The sequence below is a fragment of the Pan troglodytes genome, chromosome 4 (genome assembly GCF_028858775.2).
Source record: "Pan troglodytes isolate AG18354 chromosome 4, NHGRI_mPanTro3-v2.0_pri, whole genome shotgun sequence".
NCBI classification, from domain to species: Eukaryota; Metazoa; Chordata; class Mammalia; order Primates; family Hominidae; genus Pan; species Pan troglodytes.
The window spans coordinates 118,216,535-118,238,471 of record NC_072402.2 but is presented as its reverse complement, the minus strand read 5'-3'; the positions used below and the strand labels follow the sequence as shown (position 1 = coordinate 118,238,471).

Below are 21,937 nucleotides of genomic sequence, written 5' to 3'. Positions count from 1 at the left end.
CACCAACTTCCTAATTATTCCATCATCTTACTAGGAAAGAAAATAAGAAAAAAATCTATATGACACATTTTATTTTACAAATTCAAGACCGCATTATGACATTGTGTTGCAATTTAACATTGATGGAAAAAATGATGTACTCTGAAAATCCCATGTTTCTGAAGGTTCCAGTTTTTAGGAATAAAATATATATATATAAATGTGTATATATATTATATATAAGTGTATATACAATATATGTATAATATATTATATATCATATAGTATATACAAATGAATATATTTCATATATACAATATATAATTATATATGATATATTGTACATACATTTATATATACAATATATAATTATATATTATATATCATATAATTATATAAACATATATTAGATATAAAATATATCTAACATATAAGGTATATATTATATATAATTGGTATATATTCTTATATATTATATATGATATATATAATATTCATGTATTATATAATATATTTTATATGTAATACAAAGTATATACATTTATATATGATAAATTATATATTATATATTATATATAAGACATATATTTATTTTCTTTTTTAACTTTCAGTACTAGAATCGGTAATCATTTCGAATGTTTTATACATTTGCCTCACATTTTAAAAGTGAGTATGCTAATGGTAATTAAACTTTGTTCAGATAACTTGAGTAGTTAAGAAATAGGAATATTTTCTTCTATTAAACAATATTGTTAGTTATACGCTTGCTTTTTTAAAAATGTCATCCTGGGTTTTTCCTGTGTTGAGCTATATGCTGTTTCATACCTCTGACAGTATGCAAATTTTTAGAAGGAAAGAAAACTTGTAACCCCTTCTAATTTGGTATCTACAATCTACTATAGGCTGAAAATTAAGATTGTTAATGTTCTGTGCCAATTAAGGCCAAGTTGGAACTGACTGAAATAAAGTAAGTTTGTTTGAGTGCATGACCTTCATGCAAATTTGTTAAGAATCACTTACATCAACTGTAGGTATTTCTTTGCCCACTTAATTCCAGGTTCTTGGCCAGATTTGTTATCTGAGATATTCAGAAATTTATATTCATGATAAACTAAACAATATTTTATTTTTTAATTTAAAATTTTACTGACAAGCACAATAAAAGATGATATATTTGTGAATTTACTATAGGCTAAAGACTCCATTAAAAATGAGTTTCTTCTGTTTATGACACATTCTGACATTTATTCAATCGACATGATCAAGAACAGTGTTTCCTAAAACTGCTTCATAGAATACTAGCTCTGACATATGGTCTCCGAAAATCAGAATCTTTAGCCCAATAAATTTGAGAAATAATGTCAAATGTATTGAGTTTAGCAAATCTTCTGTGAGAAGCTGTGTTTGTATGTATGTATGTATGTTGAACCTATCTGATAAAATAAATATTCCATAAACCTTATTTTGAAAAGGAAGAATCCAAAAATAGTAAAGTTCTGGCCAAGACAATACAGGGCTCATCAAGTCCAAACTGATTTTTTTTTCATCATAGATTTATAAGAAGGCTTTATTTCTCTTGCATTTCACTTGGGGATACAGTTCTGTATGCACAGGTAATCTGTGTCATTTACAAACTAAAACACACAGGTGTGGGTATGAATTCTTGCATTCTTTTTTCCCTGGAAACCATGTGTTGAAATAGGGTATCACAAGAGGCTGGATTCCTGAGTGACTCTTTGGAGTAGAGCTCCTCGCCAACTTGCACTGGAGAATATACCATGTTAGACAAATGAACGTTTGTTGATTTAAACCACTGAAATGTCACGGTTGATTTATTACTGCAGCATTCCCTAACCTACCTAACCTACCATAACCAATAATATAGTTGAATTCTAAAATAATGAAAGTGACACAAAGGGAGCTAACTTAAAACTAAAATTACAGTTGTTCAGACACTGAAAACTCCTTATTCATCCTATGTCATCTAAATATACTTGCCAAGAAAAAATTTAAAATGTTATGTTCGCAGATCTTCATTACATATACTTTGCTATGTTGCTACATGATCAGCACTATGGTAAGCTAACAGGGTAAAATAACGTAAAAGGCATACAAGGTTCTTACTCTCATGGAGCTATAAATTAGTTCAGTCACTGTGGAAAGCAGTTCGACATTTCTCAAAGAACTTAAAATAAAAATACCATTAAACCCAGCAATCCCATTGCCAGGTATATATCCAAAAGAAAATAAATCATTCTACCAAAAAAACACACATACTCATATGTTCATTGCATCACTATTCATAATAGCAAAGACATAGAATCAATCTAGGTGCCCATCAATGGTGGACTGGATAAAGAAAATATGGTACATATACACCATGGAATACTATGCAGTCATAACAAAGAATGAAATCATGTTCTTTGCAGGGACATGGATGCAGCCGGAGGCCATAATCTTTAGCAAATTAACACAGGAACAGAAAATCAAATACTGTATGTTCTGGCTTATAAGCAGGAGCTAAACACTGGGCACTCAAGAACATGAAGACAGCAGTGATAAACACTGGGGACTAATGGGGGGAGAGAAGAAGGGGGAAAAGTGTTGAAAAACTATTGGGTACTATGCTCACTACCTAAGTGAAGGGATCAACTGTACTCCAAACCTCAGCATCACACAATATACCCATGTTAAAAACCTGCACATGTACCCCCTGAATGTAAAATAAAAGCTGAAATTATTTTTTTAAAAAAGAAAGAAAATGTCCAGTGGGCAATAAGCTCATTTTTTAAAAAGGTGACAAATTTTTCATTCTTTGTATAACATACTAAATTGGATAATAATTTAGCATGTGAGTAATTTCTGCTCCCATGTTAAATTTCATTTAAAGACATATTAAAATTATGGCACTCATAACAACAATAAAAAAGAACCATTAGTCAATTTTCTGTTAGAGTGACAGATTGTGACCAAATCAAATTAGATACTTCTTGGTTCTCTCGTGTAATGGAGACCTATTTGAATATAACCATTAAACAATTTCAAAATTTGTTTTGAAACAAAATTATTCTAGGCAAATTGAAACAAATTTCACAAAAATGCTACAATTTAAAATTTTATCACTAACCAAATTCTGTTTTTACGACACAGTACATGAAGCACCATTTTTGTTAGAAAACTTCTCTTAAATGTGCAGAAACATCTTATTTTTAAATTATATTTCTAGCCATGTTAATCTAACATATTCCACTGTATTGATTAAGGTAATCTGCTTTCTACAATTAAAAGGAACGTTATTAAAATAATACAGTATTATTTTTCAAAAAACAGAAGCTCTCCAAAGACTTCCATAATTTTATAATGCATACAATACATGTATGCTAAATTCCCTTCCTATACTAATCATGGAAACAACATCGGCAATGATATATTTTAAAACGGGCCAGGCGTGGTGGCTCACGCCTGTAACACCAGCACTTTGGGAGGCTAAGGCAGGCAGATCACCTGAGCTCAAGAGTTCAAGACCAGACTGGGCAACACAGTGAAACCCCATCTCTGCTAAAAATACAAAACTTAGCCAGGCGTAGTGGCGCACTGAGGCAGGCTGAGGCAGGAGAATAGCTTGAACCTGGGAGGCAGAGGTTGCAGTGAGCCCAGATTGTGCCATTGCACTCTAGCCTGGGCAACAGAGTGGGACTTCATCTCCAAAAAAAATAAAATAAGATATATTTTAAAACATTGGTAAAGTAGCTGTGTTTAATTTGAAAATTCACAAATATCAAAGGGAATTAGATGGGCCAAAGTATTGCCTGCCATGTACTTTATATTGAAAAATACTTCAAGTCAATGCTAATTTGATTAGTGTGGTTTAAAGGAAAACTTCTGAAGACATGAAGTGAATCGGACCTCATCTATTTACTGTTAGCACAGAGTGAAAAAAAAGAATATTTAATATTATAATTGCATAGGAAATCAAAGTTTCTTAATAAAAAATACTTAACTGGTTTACTTTCCTCACAATTTAAGACAATCATCATCTTGTTTCAGCTCAGTAAATAATGGTCTATCTGTAGGTTCACTAAAGATTTTAACAATAGTATCTTGTTTATACAAAACAAGACTTAAATATATTCTTCATTCCCTGTTTTTCCTTGCTGTCTGCAACTCTGTTTAGCTGCCAGTGTTTTTTCATTAACTCTCTTTCTTCATCAGTTTGCAGACACATTATCAGAAGCCAAAAATAACATAATATGGTTAGAAACATTTCAAATCTAAGCAACAGCTAATCTGTATACTACAGGAGTTAACTCCATTAGATAGTACTACATTGTCAGTATACTAAGTATGACTTCACTTTTTCTGTGGGAGCACAAAAAGAAAAACATTATGGGCAAAAATTGTCTTGGATGGTTTCTTGGTAACTATCCCCCTCCCTGCAAAAAAATAAAATTGTATAAATATTATTGGCTAACGCAGTACTCACGCAAAGTAAATCTTAGGTTACCTGAGCTACAGAACTAAGAGGTTATTGGTGAGTATTGGAATTCATTGGACAGTATGAGTATTAGTAACTTCAGGAAGCAGATGTTAAACTCTTGAACATTTTGGTGCATACTCTATGATTAATGAAACAATCACAAACACTGGGCTCACTGCAACCTCTGCCTCCCAGGTTCAAGCAATTCTCCTGTCTCAGCCTCCTGAGTAGCTGGGATTACAGGCACGTACTGCTGTGCCATATTATTCTGTATTTTAACAAATGTTAGTTTCCCCAAGGGCATACAATGCAGCCTGTTATGAATAAGGTTTCAGTATCGAATATAAATCTCCCGAAAAAATGTTACAGGGTGTATGTCTAGTTTTGAATTTTATTTTAAAATGAATTAATCATTGTAGCATAAAGTACTTCCACAAGTGAATACAGCTTACAAAACAACGTCTCATAAAGTTATTGAAAGTAATTTATTCTATTTTGTTTTACTTCATCTAATGATGACTAACTGAACTAGTAGGTATCAAAGTTACTTAAGAACTAGTAGGTATCAAAGTTACTTAAAAACTATGGGGCATCAAACAAATTTGAATACTATTAGATGTCAATTTAGAATAACTTAATTCAAACACTAGTCCCTGATTTTAAAAAATCAGTAAACGGCAATAAGTTACTTTTACAATGTAAAGTTATCTTCTTCTTTACAAGTGCTAGCAACTATTAATATTCTATATTAAATGCCAATAGTATATATTTTTTCTTTGACTCATTTTTTAATCCCAGGGATTTCTTGGTGATTTGTTAAAGCAGTTTGAAATCAATATATTTAAATAACATTTTAATATATTAAAGCAAAATGATCTCATTAGCTTATTTAATTTCTATGTTCAAAATAATCCAGTAGTGGTTATTCTGGTATATAATATTTCTTACTTTGCATAAATATAGCATGCTGGAAGGTTTATGTTCATAGTCAAACTGCACAACTAAAACCTGGACTTCAGTTATAAAAACTGAGGGAGAGTTTGCAACATAGCATGGTCTTTAAAGACAGAGGTCCAACAGTCTCCCTGATTGAAGTGGACAGATTGAAAACGCATATGAAAAGGCCTCGCATGACTCAATCCCCACAAGCAATGAAAGAGAGCATGTGTTCTTAGACAATATACTGAAAGTTCAGTAACTTGATAGGATAATCTCCAAACAATATTAGTTAGGAAAGCCCCATTTCTACCTTAACGACTGTAGTACTTTAGTATCTGAATAGGCTGATTATAAGTACCCATATTTTTGAACACTAGAGGAAGTATATAAAAGAGAAGAAAAAGAAGCCAAAGTGATATTACCTAATTTCTCGGTGTTTTAAATTGCATTAGGTCTTACCAATCTGCTTGCTTGTTTCTAAAGCACATAAGTAGAGTGCTTAAAACTTACTTAAACTATATCCAATATCCATTTTTAAATGTCATTTTCCAGTTAATTTAAAATTTGTAATGGCTAAAGGCAAGAAAAATGCATGATATTCCAGAAGCAGAAAAACAGAGAAGGTTGTAAAAAGTAGACATGCTTTCTCCCCATTTTAGTTTATATATTCTATTAGAAGAAAATAGAATTACATCTGATTTAGAATATATAATTCTAAGTGCTTCAAAGAGTTTAAAATTACATTCCTAGGCAAAAAGGAAAAATGGGCACTCCTAAATCAGAGTCAGACTTTTGCCTAAAGATGAAATCCTGAGATTACAGGCCACGTTTAGGGTTTACATAGACAAAATGTCTCCAAAATTTCTACCTAGGAGGGACAATGTGGGAGCCACTGGTTGGGAGGTGAGAGGTGTCAGGACTTCATGAGTTAATATTTTTAAAAAACTCAGAACTATGACACACAATAAGCATTCAGGATACTAGCTATTGCTGAGAGATCCTTTGTCTATTCCAAAAAACAAGAACATGGGTTGAGTTGAATGGGAATGAGATGAGTTTAATGAAACTAGTAGATTATGGAATCAAAGTAGGAGAAACAAGAGCTCCCGCCAGCCAATCCAAAAACCACCACCATATATATTAGGCAAGAAGATAAATAATTCATATGAAATCTTTAATAAGTATCTATTTCTTGTTCCTTCTCTGCAAATATTGGATTGCAGTAGAAACTAAAAGGTAATAGCTTTGATCCTTGAGAACTTTGGAAGGATGAGTTTAGAGCTGAAAGAGATCCAGTAATTTATTAATTCATTTAATGAGCATCTACTACATGCCAGCCACTGCTCTAGAAACTTGAAATACAAAAAGAGAACAAAAACAGGTCACTGACCTTCAGAAGCTGGAGGCAGGAAACAATAATAAATATGAGAAATAAATTGTTCGGTATACAAATAACTGATAATTATTAAGAAAAAAGGAAAGAAGAACAGGAAATGCTGCAGCATTCAGCAACATGTGGAGTTGCCTGAACAGGCTGTGATGTTGTGCCACTGGAGCAAAGTTTGAGTGAGGTAAGCGTTTGCTCAGGTGGGGATATAGGCGTGAAAATGTACATAGCGCCTTTGTTCCTGTAACAGCCGACTACTGTGACTGAGCCTGAAGTAAGGAGAGCCACAGAGAAAGTAGTAAATTGGGGAGGACATTAGAACCATAACAAGGAAGGGAGGACAACTGTGAAAGGCCTCAAAGCTACAGTAAGTGCTCTGACTTTGAGTAAAATGAGAAACTGCTACAGGGATCTGAAAAGAGTAATGTGGTCTAACTTCACACTTACTGATAATGCTGAGAAAGGTTTAAGAGAGCAAAGGAGAATAGTCAGGAGGCTATTGTAGCAATCAAAGTGAGAAATAATGTGTGGCTTGGACCAGGATGGTAACAGTGAAAGAGGTAAAAATTGGTCAGACTTTGGAAATATTTTGAAGATGGGGCTAACTAGGCTTTCTAGTGAACTGAACATAACGCATGAGAGAAAGAGGAATTAATAAAGACTCCCAGGTCTAAAAGGATGGAGATGCCGTTAACTGACAAGGGAGGGGAATAACTGCATGGGATTAGGTTTTGCGGGAGGGAGAAGATCTGGGTTCAGTTTGCTATATGGTAAAATTAAGATGTCTCTTAGCCAAGTAGAGATAGGGAGTAGACTGTTGGCTACACAAGTTCAGAAAAAAGGTTTGGGCTGGAGACACAAATTTGGGAGTCGTGGACATATAAATGGAATTTATCCACAAGGCTGAATAAAACACCAAGAAGAGTACCTTTTTTTAAAGAATAAAAATTTCAGTTTAGACATCCTAGAGGAGGAATAAGTGAAGGTAACAAAAAGAAAAATCAGTGAAGTGAAATGGTAATTCTTCAAGCTAAGTGAAGAAAGATTATTAAAGAGACTGTCAACTGCTGCTAGATTAGGCCTGAGGGTTGCTTATTGGATTAATTAACATGGAGTCACTGACAACCGTGATAGAGGCAGTTTTGGTATGGTAGTGAGAGTACAGATATGACTGGATTTAGCAAAGAACAGGGAAAAATAGGTGACAGCAAATACAGAGAACTCTTCCAAGTTTTTTTATTTTTTATTTTTATTTTTGTAAAGAAGAACTGAGAAATCAGATAGTAATTTTTAGGGGAAGAGGGCTTAAGAAAGGGTTTTAACACTTATTTCATTTGTATGCTGGCAGGAATCATTTAGGGGACAGAGAAAACAATGATGGTATATGAGAGGTAGGGGAGGATTGTTCATGATGTTCTTGAGTAAATGGGAAATAACAGGCTCTCACACACAAGTAGAACGATTGACTTTTGGTCCCTAATAAGTATTACATGGAATTGAATTTTCAAGTTCAACTTCCTGATCAGATAATAACAGTGAGACTTTCAAAATGTTTTCTTGAAGGTTACATAGTTAGTAATCAACAGAGAAAGATTACTAGATCTTAAAGTAATGCACAACCAGGGAATAACTGTGAAGTGACATAAGCAAATCCAAGATAGTGGGGTAATGATTATAAACATAAGGAGCACAGATATCAAGTTGGGTAAAATATTGTGATAATATCAAGATTGCCTGGGATGGTCTCTGTGTTACTCACTGAAGGAAAGACAGAGACAAGGCCAAATTGGAAAGACGGGACCACTGGATGTCAGGCTGGAAGGCTGGGTTTGGTCATTTGACATTTTAAGTAATAGGAGATAGTGGATGATCTTTTAAGCAGGGGACTGGCCCAAAGAAAGCAGTACATTAGATTAATCTGGCAGTGTTTAGAGAATGAACTGGCAGAGGAGAACAAAAGGCAGATAAATTAGCTCTAGGGCTATTAAAACGCCATCTATGAAATTAACAGCATAGGGATTAGAGAGATGGCAGTGGGAAAGAAAGCAGCTAATCAAAATCCTCTTCTCAGCAAGAATCAACAAGACTTATCAATGATTTTGTGCTCTTGTTGCATCATGTACTTTTCTTTTATAACCCTTAATACTCTTCCATAAATATTATTTATATTATTATTTGAATAATGTCTCTCTACTAAAATATAAGTTCCAAGACGGCAGGGGCTACATATGTTTTGCTGACTATTTTATCTATATGGACTAGCCCAGTACCCTGCATATAGTAGGCAATAAAAGAAATATTTTTCTGGGTTTATTTTTATTTTTTGAGGCAGAGTCTTTTTCTGTCACCCAGGCTTGAATGCAGTAGCATGGTTACAGTTCAGTGGAACCTTGAACTCCTGGGCTCAAGCGATCCTCCCAGCTCAGGCTCCAGAGTGGCTGGGACTATAGGCACATACCACAGCACCCAGCTTATTTTTCATTTCTTATAGAAACAGGGTCTTGCTCTGTTGCCCAAGCTGGTCTTGAACTCCTGGCCTCAAGCAATCCTCCTGCCTCTGCCTCTCAAAGTGTCAAAAAAAATTTAGTAAATAAGATATGGATTTCAAAGAAGAGGATAAGGAAGCAAAAGGCAGAAAAACAGAAGAAAAAAAGTAAGACAGAAAGTAGAGGAGAAAGGAGAAAAACAAGAAAGGAAAAAGAGACGTGATTTAAAGAAGGTGGAGGATGAAAAAGAGTAAAAAGTAACTATGTTGAAGTTAGAAGACTGAAAAATAGCAGAGCAACTGTGTGGCTGCCAGGAATCGGGAAGCAGGTCATGGACTTCGGCTTAAAGGGGGAAATATCAGGAGTTCAACTCCAAGACTTGCTCTTAATTAACCTCTCTGTCTGTGCTTCTTCATCTATAGAATAATTATAGGTACCTCAAAGGGTGGCTATGAGGATTAAGTGAGTTAACTCACAAAAGTCCCTGGCACACAGTGAGAAGTTAACAGTTGTCAGTCATCTGTATCATCATCATCGTCATCATCATCATCTATAATTTGTCCCCTACTAGACAGCAGTGAAACCATTCTAAATTCTCTTCTGTCTACAGAAATGAAAATGGCAGAAGCAGCATAAGACTAATTGATGGATGAGACAAAAGTCCTTCCACTAGTCAAGGTTGCCTCTGACCTCACTCACAAACTAACTGGCAAGAAGACAAGCAGCTCAGCCTCAACTGCTCCCTTCATTCTTTCTGAGTTTCTCCTTTTTTTCTCCCAAATCCTAAAATACACATATTTACCCAAATCCCTTAAAAAATATCAATTTAACTTTTATTTCATTGTGAAAACAAAATGGAAAGCAAAACAATGGAAGTGGTGGATGGAAATTGGAAGGCATATTTTTAAAGTAGGTTGAATTAAGGGAAAAAGAATGAGGTAAATGTAAAGAAAAATACAGATGATGGTTTTTTTTTTTTAAAAAAAGATAGCAAATACAAGACACAAAAGAGACATGAAGTCTGAATGTTTGATGGATAAGCATAAAGAAAGAAAAAGGTAGATAGCAAAAACAATATTAAGTAATATGGAATAAGATGGAAGAGCAAGAGCAGTAGTTCTCAAAGTAGTCCTTTGGGTTCCTAGTTCTACTATTGCAAAGTAGGAAGAGGACATGTGGCATCATCTAGAAACATTTTCCATTGTCACATTAACATTTTGGTTGCTACTGGCATCTAGTTGTAGATGCTGCCAACCATCCTACAATGCACAGGACAATCCCCCCAACAAAGAATTATCCACTCAATATGTCAATAGTGCAGAGTTTGAGAAACCCTGAGCCAGTGATTAAAGGTAAAAAGATGGAAGTATAGCAGATTTAGTCACCTCCCTGCTCAGAAGTCCCATTTTACTCTAAGGAAGAATCAAAATCCTTAGACATGTCCCCCATATCTATCTGACCTTATCACTGCTACTCTTGCCCTGCTCCTCCACTCCTGCCACCCTGGGCCCTTGTTCTGCTGCAAATGCATGGGAAACTTGTCCACTATAAGGCCCTTGGGCTGCTATTCCCTACTTGGGAAAATGCTCCCCTAGATTTCCTTACTGCTTGCTCCTTCACCTTCAAGCATTTCCCCCAATGCCACCATGCCACTTTCTCAGTAAGGCTTATTCTGAACAATCCTATTTAAAATTGCACTTCCTCCTCATCACTATTCATCCCATTATAATCTTCTATTACTTCATAAGATCAATCACCTTCCAATATTTGATGTAAACTAGTGTTTATTTTACTGAGCTATCTTCTCCCTACCCTCCCCATCCACTATGTAAACTCCATGAAGGAATTTTGTCTGTTTTGTTCCCCACTGTATCCCTAGAAACTAGAACGGTGCCTGGTGTACAGTAGGTGTTAAACACTACTTGTTGAATAAATGAATAAAGGGGCTCAAATTCATATAATAACACTAATGACAGATACACAAACAATGCTTGCTTTATGCATAGGAACCATTCTAAACGTTCTACAAAGAACTCATTTAATCTTCATAACCAACCTGTACTGCACATAACATTGTCACTATCGCCACACTATGGAGAAAATGAAAACAGAGAGAAATTAAATAATGTGCTCAATATTGCACAGCAGAGCAATTTGAAAACAAGCAGACTGGCTTCAGAGTTTGTGCTCTCACCCTTCTATACTATGCCACCTTACTGAGCAACACAGACTAAAAATTCTCCTATTCTTTAAAACAAAAGATAACCCCAAATATTTATCAAAAACATTGAGCTATGCAATAAAGAGGCAATCAAATTTATACTTCATTCTGTATATAATTGAATAAACATAAATATACCTCTGATATTTGGGCTTTAAAATTACAAAGTTATGTCAATTCATAATAGCCTACAGTGTTATCACTGTCATCAAAAGTAAACAGAAAATAGTTACTTCAAGGGCAGATCACTAAGCTTATTCATATATGCATCTTTTACTTTCTTCAGCACAGTGACTTACACATATCAAGAATTCAATATGTCTTTCATAATTCATGTTAATGTGACATAAGAAAAAAATAAAACAAAGAAAAATGCTGATCTGGAATCAGTTTTAAGAAGAGAATATGCTTAATTTACAATGAGTTCTGAAAACCTTTTGTCCATCTATTTACTGATATACTACGGCACACATCATAAGAAACGACAAAATGAAAGAGTTAACTTTCAGACACACAAGCATTCTACAGCTTTTGCAAAGTAGTGAATTATAAATATACCACCTATTTTCCCACTGACATCACATTCTAAGAGAAATAAACTGTTGATATGCCACTCATTTTTTTCCCCTACATAAAAAACATCAAACCACAGCCATCAGTATTTCTTTTTTTTCTTTTTGTAGAGCCAGGACTTTTAATTCTGAAAATTATGGAGCCAAACCTCAAACAATTAGCTAAAATTTCTAAAAAATAAAATGGCAATCAACCACTTGTTTTGTCTCTTTACCTGAGTCATTCCCACCCACCCAAGATTCCCTGAACATGTGCAGGAACCACGTTTGTGTAAGCTTTTGTTCCAGAAGAAATAATCCCAACTTTTTTCCCTTTTTTCAAAGGGGTTTGTGATATGGGGGAAGGGAGACTATTAAGAACCACTGATGCTAGAAGGCAATTGATTTGACTGATATTGTTTAACCCAGTATTTTTCTCTCATATAAACACACAGTTTGAAATCTTGAGATAAGGTGATATTATGAAAGGGGAAAATGCACACCAATGTATCTGTTAACATTTGTGTGGTACTACAAAAAGAACCTGTCAGAAATCATCAAATTTTCTTTTTCCAGACAAGGATAACATATGCTATCTGTAGTTGAAAATCTATTTATAGTGTCCCAAACATCATGATAACTGTCTCATTGAGCATAAGTATGTAATTTGCCTAACTTCAATTATTCTACAAGTAAACATTTATCTCAAACACCAATCTGAAGCAGCATTTGCAAAGTAGAAAGAGAGAAAACAAAGATGATGAATATAAATTCAGTCCTAACAGTGTTAATATTTCTTGCCTGAAAGTGGGGTCTGGGAGCTTAAATTCTTTGGAATCCTCATGTCTTTCCATTCTAAATAAATAAATAGCTTATCCCATATAAGCAAGACAACATTTGTCCTGAGTTGACAGACTACCTTGTGAGTCTACTTTGATTTGGATATTAGATATGTCTTTATTTTCTCATTTCAGTTAATGCTACTTTCTGGTTCTTGTTTAAAGATGAATTACTGCTGACTTTGGGTTCCCAGTTCCTATGGGAAATTTAATTCAGAGTAATTATCCTAATGAACTAACTTTTAATACAATAAAAACATTTCTATTCATTACATACTGGAAAAGAAAACAAACAATTTTAGAATAAGGCCATTTCTTATAACCCTTATATGTGGGAGAGAGGAGGTGGTTTATAATCGATAGCACTAAAGTTAATACAAGAAATCGAATTATAATATATACATATGACATCATTAGCCAGTTCAATAATGTTGTTCCTAGTAAAGAATTCAACAAGATTCTCTAATTCATCAGTCATAGCAGAAAGCAAGAGAACTGTCAAACCTCAAACATCTCAGAAAACTTAAGGATAGTGCCTCTCTTCTAAGGTAATTTGATAGCAACAAAAGAGAATAATATATTCCAAATTATTTGTATTCTTTGAAACAATTATATACAATGCTAAGTATCAACGAGCTTCCATATTAGTTGTTCCTTTATTTTCTCAGCCAGAATATTAAAAATCTATGTAATATTCTTATCTACATTTTTGTTGAATAAGTTAAAGGTAATTAATCACAGCACATCTTTATTTGCAAATTTTAAATTGCAAGGTCTAATTTACTCACTATTAATTTTGTCTCAATACTGTTTTCTGCAACCTACAAAAATAATGACTGTTACCATGAAGATAATAAACTACACAGCAAGCCTTAATGAAATAATGACATGGTTTATTAGCTTCACTCCCAATTTAAGAAACAGTGTCCATACATACGCTGCTGCTGCAAGCAAAAATTTGTGAAAACTCCCTGGAAGACAGTTTGGCGATATGAATTGAGAATTTTAAAGCTTTTAGATCCTTGACTTCTAAGAAAATGTTAAAAAAAAAAAAAAAAAGGAAACGTGAAAGAGCTTGGCGGTTAATGCTGTTCTTTGACACCAAGCTACCTGGCAATGAAGCTTCACTTCTCCACTTACAAGTCAAGTGAGTTGGGCAAATGACTTACTATCTCGGACCTCAGATTTCTTATGTGTAAAATGGGCAATATCAGTAACTTCCTCATCTACCTGTTTTGAGAATTAGATAATTTAATATAAATAAATGCGCTGAGAAGAGTACCTGGCAGAGAGTAAGACCTCTGTTAGATATTCATATTGCCAAAACTGCTCTTTCTAGTGATGTTTAATAACCGTGAAAAGCTGGAAATAAATAGAATACCCAATATTAAGGGAAGTATGAAGTAACTTATAGCAAATCTGTGTAATAGTTACGATCTATATCATTCAAGAAAGTAGAAAATGTCATTGCTTATAATTTATAACTTTGTATAACTTCATCTATGTTAAAATATGCATACAAAAAGACTAAAAGAAAATATAACAAAATGTTTAGTATATTTATTTTTATGTGGTACTAAAGATAATTTTTGTTTTCTCCTTTATATTTCTTTAGATATTTGCAAACTTTCTATAATATTCATGTACTGCTCCTAACATCAGAAAAAATAAATTTGATTTTTTTAATAGCGCCCTTTGTTGTTTGTTAACTTTGTATTTGCAGCTTGATGTCAGTTATGTATATTTCAATCAGAGTTGAATCAGTGACCTACTGGAATTTTATTACTCTAAATCTCTAAAATTGCCCCTGAAATTTTTCAAGAACTATCTCTACAGAAGAAAAGTTCTATAGTTTGGGAAAATATGTTTTGCTCAAACTTGCATTTCTATCTTTTTTCCTACATTTAGATTTAAGTACCTAAGATCCTCAGAGAAGCAAGGATGAAAATAACATAATCCAGGTAATAATGAAACCTATTACACTGGCTTTATTATCTATTACTTCACTGTTGCCTGAAACACACTATCTATTACTTTAAGGCTGCTTGAATTTCTTATCAGCTAATTCTCTAAGTGTTGAATGTTTTAATTCATTGGAAATAGACAGTGATGGATGATTATTGGCTACCTCTATGTTCTCAAAATTATTTTTGGTAACATGCTAGGCCATCATGCCTAAGTAAAGAAAAATTTCAGAGCATTTGAGCATTTGGTAAATATACCATAGTTTGGGGAGGTAGACTGTGGTATAAAGTAGTAAAAGTATGACTATTGCTACAATTTAAAGAACTACTAAATTCTATTTATACACAACTTTAGAACTTGGAAAATACTTCAAGCCAGACATGGTGGCTCATACCTATAATTCTACCACTTTGGGAGGCCTAAGCAGGAGGATGACTTGAAGACAGGTGTTCAAGATCAGCCTGGGGAATATGGCAAGACACCATCTCTATCAAAAAAAAAAAAAAATTAAAAATTAGCCAGGCATGGCGGCGCATGCCTCTAGTCCCAGCTACTCAGAAGGCTGAGGTGGTAAGACTCCTTCAACCTAAGAGATGGAGGCTGCAGTGAGCCAAGATCTCTAACACTGCACTACAACCTAAGTGACAGGGCAAGATACTGTCTCAAACAAAAAGAAAATAGTTCCGAGATTATTCTCTATAATTTTTTCTTGTAACGAATTTTCTATGCATGGGCTCATTAACCAAAAAATACTCGGTAGGAATTTCCAGACAATAAACTATAGAACATCAAGTGGTTAAGACATTAAAAGAGGGAACATTTAAAAGTGAAAATATTTTTCAGATAATTGTTAATTCTGTTTTCATCAGTTCAAATCAGACTGTTTCCTATGGGGTTCAAATTTTTCAAAATTCAACTTAAATTTATTTCAGTTTATGCCATTATAAGACAAATTATGGGTGCTTTCCAGTCCATGGCAACAATGCTGACATACTTCTCACCAATGGAGATCCAGTCACTGAGTGATTCTAAGGCAACAACAAAACAACTTTATTTTAATTTCTCTGTTAGAGTCATGTCTATTCAGAAAGCCTCTCAAGAAATTATTTACATATGTTTTTCAACTCATATAGTAGCCTTGTTACTTGAAATCATAAAAATAAACACTACAAGAAAAGCTCAAGGTAATAACAAGTCTAAACTAAAAGAGAATCCAGCTAAAGCTGCAATTAATTTTGTTTCCAGATAAAAGGCTGATTATTACAGATTCCAGTGTCACTCTGACCAATAAGATATGTGATCCCATATTAATACCAGCATTTAATGCAAAATAGTTTACCAGTGAGATCTTCATAAAAGAACAGGCATATTGCTACTCAAAGGCATTAGATTATTTGAGAACTATTTTAAAAAGCAATTGCTTTGTTTCTACATTTCTTAGTGAAAAAGTATCACTCACACCTACTCTACCAGTTATGGTTAATTTTATCACTAAAACTCTATTTTCTTCTTTTTTTTCAATGTGTAGAAAAATGCAACATGGATTACTCTTGTAGTCCAAACCTATTTCCTTTTACCTGTGACTACCTCTTAAAACCCTATTTACATTAAGAAAAAGAAGAATTCAAAATCTTCCTTTTTAACTCTCCATTTCTCCAAAAGACTTAGCTTTCATGGAAATCTTCAGTATTTAGTTACAACATTTGAATATGTAATCTCCTGTATATGGTATTGATCCATTTATGTTAACCATGACAATCTAAGTCAACTGTAAATTTCTTAAAATTCATATATTTTCATGTTTTTAAGCTTATTTCTTCATCAAAGACTTGCCATACTACTAAGTATGCAGCACGCATCATTTTATAAATCAACATATACTCACTCTCATTCTCAATTCTCGATTTCCCCAAGCCTGCAGTGAGAGTGGCCACTAAAGGCCACAATGTCTTTTTATACCGCTGATGTTGGAAGACAGGATAAATATATCCCTAACTAACCTTTGGAGCTCACTGAGACCAGAAACTATGCCTTATTCATCTTGGTAGCAATTTAAAAGGTGTTATAGTACTTTGAACATGGTAGGTGCTCAATAAGTATACTGAATTATATTTAAGGCTTTTCCAATATATTAATATCATAGAAAACCAAAGGACCCATATTATTTCTGAAAAGTCAAATTACTTGAGATTTTACTAAATTCTGAGAGTAGAATAAGGCTGCCCTTTGACTTTCTAGAAAGCCTGTTCCTCTGCTTCTAATATATAATCCAATTATAACTGATTAAGTAATTATAACTAAATAATCATAAAACAGATACCCAAAATAACAACTCTTCTTGCTGAGCAGACTAGAGTTTTGTCACTACTTATTAAAGTGTTTCAAGCAATTACTATTATGTTTGATTCTATCCTACTGAGTTTTCAGATGACTTAAGCCCAGAAAACTTCTACGAAGAAAAGCAATTTCAGAGTAACCTCAAACCAAAGTTTAATATTGTTGGTGCATAAATTACACAAAAACAAAGAACAGAATTAAAGAAGATTGCATTTTAACTAGATATTTTTTAAAAGCAGAAAGAAAAAATAAATACTATATGATGAATGACACAGTGATATAGTCATAACTACTTTTTTATTTTTAATTTCTGTTGCAAGTTAAGAAGAGCTCGCCGATAATTTATATTAAAATATATTATGGTCTAAAAGCATAGCATTGCCAATAAAGGAATTAGAATTCTAAATATAGCAGTTTATATTTAACACGTACTAATTTTAAACTGCCAGAATACTGAATATGATGAATAGCAACATTCATGTACAGCAACCAACAAGCTTTGTAATGTACAAAGTTTTGTTATTTCTTTATCCAAAACTATACCAAAGACATGTTCACTCACATATGCAGGATTATCCTAAAAAGATACACGCTGGACAACTGCAAGATGTCATAGGTTAAACATACCCTACAAATACTTTGTTCTCAAAATATTTTCATTCATATTCTATGAATAGCCGATGTTTTGGGATTTGGCCATTGTAGGTACATTTTCTTGTGCAAATCTAGGATGATGATACCCACACAAAAGTAATTAACAATCACATCACATTATTTATGTCATAAATTTCAGTTTCATGGTGAGATTTTTACTCAAACAGATCCTTAAGACAAACAAATCTTCCAAAATGTTGAGTCAAAATTGTATCTCTAGATCTGTCAGATAGTTTCATCTACTGGGTTGTACATTATCTCTGCTTTTTATTCCTCTTATAAACAACCTTTTTTTTAACCTTAAAAAATCTTCAGTAATGAAGACACAGAAAGTGGTATCAACAGATTTCCTGACTTACATTTTTGTGATTCTAACCAATAACCACAGGGAGGTTGAAGATTTCACTACTTAATCTCTAAATGTCCATAAATAATGATGCAAAGCAAAACCAGGACCATGTGCAGTTTCTTGTCATTTATTCTGTGCAAAAAAAGTGAGTGGACTGACATTAAAACATAAGGAAGTATGGCTCACAGATGCAGAATTCTGTTTAACTACCTTTCTTTTAGTCTCAGCCTCATGAAAACAGTAAATACGTTTCTGTGCCGCTGTAGGTTTTCCACATCGCCCATGGAAACCTCACCAACTATTAAGCACAATTCTGCCGAAAGGAACATGCCCAATTTCATTTTTTTAAACGCCATGTTTCAGATGAAAACACAGTCTACCAAAGATGTCATATAAAAGAATAACAAAGAAAGGGACAGCATTTTTAGAATTGAATTTCAATGCATAACCCCCACCATCTGTCAACCAGTTGTGAAGCAATAATCCTAGAGAAACCCTGAAAACACGAACAAGTTTTATCCCTGAATCTATGTATACTAACAGCCACTCTCAGGACCTCAGTACTAATTATGTTCTGTCTGTGGAGTAACCTACAGGAACGACATTTACCATTGGCAAACTTAACCCTGGTGACGAATGGCCCATTTTAACAGACTTGTATTAGGTAACAAATGCAGAGTTCAGTTCATAGAGGTAACGGGGGAAGGGGAGGAAGACGAGGGGGCTCTTGAAATTTGGTTTGGAAATTGAATACAGGAGGTTAATCTCTAGAGGCCAGTCATCCAAACAACCCTCAGTCTCCTCCCCCTTGGCTTCAGAAACAGGATTACAATTTTGGACCTAGACTACGCCCCACCCCTTTTCCCGCTGCAGCCACCACCACCTTCGAAGTTCTAGTCTTAGCTCTCACGCAGCGGAGCTGCGGACTCCCTCACCGAGAACCGCACCAGGACCCCATTCAGTAGTGAGCGGCGCGCTGGGACTCTGCCACCAGCTCCGCGACGCCGCCGGCAGCCAGCCTGGCTCGGGAGACCCCACCCCTCCCAGCCCGGCCCCCGCCCCCGCCCGGAGCCGCCGCCTGAGTTACGCAGCCTCAGCCCTGACACCTTCTCTGCTTCTTTCCATCTGGATCACCTGGGGCTAGGGGCGGGCGGGAGTAGGGCTGAACAGAAGTGGGATAGGAAAAGCGGGGAAGAACCGAAGCAGTCCCAGCTGCAGAGAGCCAGGACGCCAATGGCAAGACCCCGGCCACACATACACTCTCCTGCGCGTCCTGCTTCTCGGGTTCAGTGCCAAGTGGCGACAGGGTGGAAGGAAGGAAGCAGAGGTAGGGTGGCGGGAAGGCCCAGAGTTACTGGTAACGACGTTCGGAGGAGAGCAGGGGATGCTTCAGAAATTGAGAAAGTGAGAAAGTCCCAGACCGCCTCCTTAGCCCCAAGGCTGCCAGCAGCCCGGGTCGCCTTCCCTGCAGCGAGGCTCGGGAGACAGGGAGGGTAGTCTGAGCCAAGCTTCCTCCAGGCTGCCCTCCCTGGGGGCAGAACCCGGCCCCTCTTCAGCCCTGACTTGGGGAGGCTGCCAGATAGGCAGCGGACTTGCCAAAGGACTCTGGGGAAGCAAGAGGGCAGGAGAGGAGCATCTTGCACGCTCCGGCCGGGCTGCTCACGACTTCCTCTGCCGACACACCCCCAGCTAACCCTCTCCCCCGTCGTCACACACACAGATTCAGAGACACGCGTGCGTTCATCCCTCCCACCAGCCCAGGTCCATCGATTAAAACACTAGTTGATTTCTTCCTGATTAAAAAAAAAAATTAAAAAGTGCAACAACAACTCCTCTCAGGACTCCAGGAGCAAAGAAAGTCCGTCTGCAGGCGCCTTTTCTGTAGTTTCCCAGGAGTTTGGAAATCTGGCTGTCCCTGCTGAAAATCGGAAAGGGGACCCCGGAGGGGTCGAAGGGTGCCGAACTCCCTCCCCACCCCTGCGCCTCTCACCTCCTTAAGTTCCTTGGCCACGTCCTTCAGGTCGCCCAGGACTAATTCCAGATCCTCCACGATGATCTTGATCTGTTCCTTCACCTTGGTTTTGGAGGCTGCCGGCGGTCCCTCGGCTGGACAGGACGAGGAGGGGTTCCCCTTGGACTTGGCTGACATTCTTTGGGGGCAAGCGAGGCAGGTCAGGACAGGCGGGCGAGCGGAGGCTGCTGCGTGCCCCCGTCCCTGGCGCTGCTACGGCCGCTGCCGCCCCGGTCCCCCCACATCTTGGGCGCTCCCTGGGCAGCGGCGAGTGGCTGCGCTCCGCGCTCGGCCGGGCGGCCGCACAGTGGTGCTGCCATCAACTCCCGAGACGCGGCGCTCGGCTCGGGGCTGCAGACGGGCGAGCAGCGCGCCTGCGCCTCCTCCCGCCGCCGCCCGGCGCTCTCGCGCACACGCGCTCGCTCCCCGCCCGCGGAGAGGGGCGCCGTGCCGCCGCGCCGGGGTTGACGCTTGCAGTCCCCTCGACGTTGCCCTTCGAGATATCACCCAGACGCCACCTTGGCATCAAGGTGGGGGAGACAAGTCCGTGTCCTGCCCGCCCCCTCCTCTTGGTTCTGAAATGTCCCCATCATCTCAGCCTGCTTGCTGTATGTCATCTCACAACTAGCCTGGATTCTTTCTGCTTCACTTGCTAGCAGGGACCTGGATCAATTCAGAAAGAACCACAGTGGGATCAGGAGTTGGAGACAGTCTGTAAAGTGGCCCTACAGATTTATCCAAACCCAAATGATGTCCAGAGGCCTTTAATCAATCTCTTGGTGACCTGCAAGTTAAACAGACTTCTTAACTTCTGCAAGAAAAAAAGGGGGGGGGGTGCATATAACAGCTAATGGTCATCTATTGAAACCATGAAATTCAACCAGTGTTCTTGAAAGAGTTACCCTAATCCTGCTAATTCCACAAAGCTAATACCGGATTTATTAATTTGAAGTCCCCACACCCCAAATCCTCTCTGATTGTCTCAGTCATCTTGGCTGTATGTCTTATCTGGCCCAACTCTTTTTTTTTTTTTTTTTAACTGTCCTTCCTCTTTTTGTGACCTATGCTGATTTACATTTTGAGTGGAGTGGGGGAGACATCGTATTTGGACCTCGTGAAGGAGCTGAGTAAGAGATTGCCTCCAACTTCTCTTTCATCATTTTTTAAACCTCCATTTCAACTCTTTTGCTACTAAACAAATAGGAAACAACTTTCTGACTGTTCTGTCAAAAAGACCCAAGAAGGGAAGTTAATAGGAAGCCTTCGGTTCACTCTCAGTAGGTGTCTACAATTCTCATTAGCTAGAATTTTAACTTCCTTAGTTGTAAACCCATGGGCTATTAGCTACTGACCCCAGCAGGCTGGCTCTACTTTATTTTCTTCACTGCACACTCCTCCAGATCATTCTTTTAATAGGCTTCCCCTTTTCGTCGTGCCTTAGCAAGGCTCTCTGTTTCTTGCTTCTCACACTCTGGGTAGCTCCACTGTGCTACACATAAAGAAAAGCTTGGCAGCTCTCCTCTTCCCAGTTCTGTAGGCTCTTAATCAATCACTCTCTTAATCCTGGACAATTCATCTTTAGAAAACCTTTGGAAGTCATATGTGGAATATAGAGGAAGAAAGAGAACAGAAGAAAAAATTGAAATTTCAAAGTGGTGTCAAAAGAAAACCATTGAAAACTGCATTGAAAAATCAGGGGAAGAAATGAGGAAAGGTGAAAAGCAGATGCTGCTGGAAAGACT

The 21,937-nt window shown here is 36.6% G+C and overlaps 1 protein-coding gene across 9 annotated transcripts in view; it reads right to left on the bottom strand.

The window, feature by feature from the left end:
- Positions 1–21,937, bottom strand: part of PRR16 (proline rich 16) — a 388,847-nt gene that overhangs the window by 310,409 nt on the left and 56,501 nt on the right. For 2 of the 9 annotated variants that reach the window (XR_010156987.1, XM_001152633.6), the window contains exon 1: positions 20,175–20,560. The exons of 4 other annotated variants lie outside the window; for them this stretch is intronic. Coding sequence is in view for 1 of the 5 variants with exons in the window: in XM_001152633.6 (XP_001152633.2) it covers positions 20,175–20,333 (159 nt within the window). In the remaining 4 variants the exon portion in view is untranslated. Of the gene's footprint in view, positions 1–19,119; positions 19,206–20,174; positions 20,561–21,937 lie in introns of those variants that run through there. 3 more of the 9 variants (XM_016953675.3, XM_009449550.4, XM_024356706.3) reach the window with 2 other exon arrangements.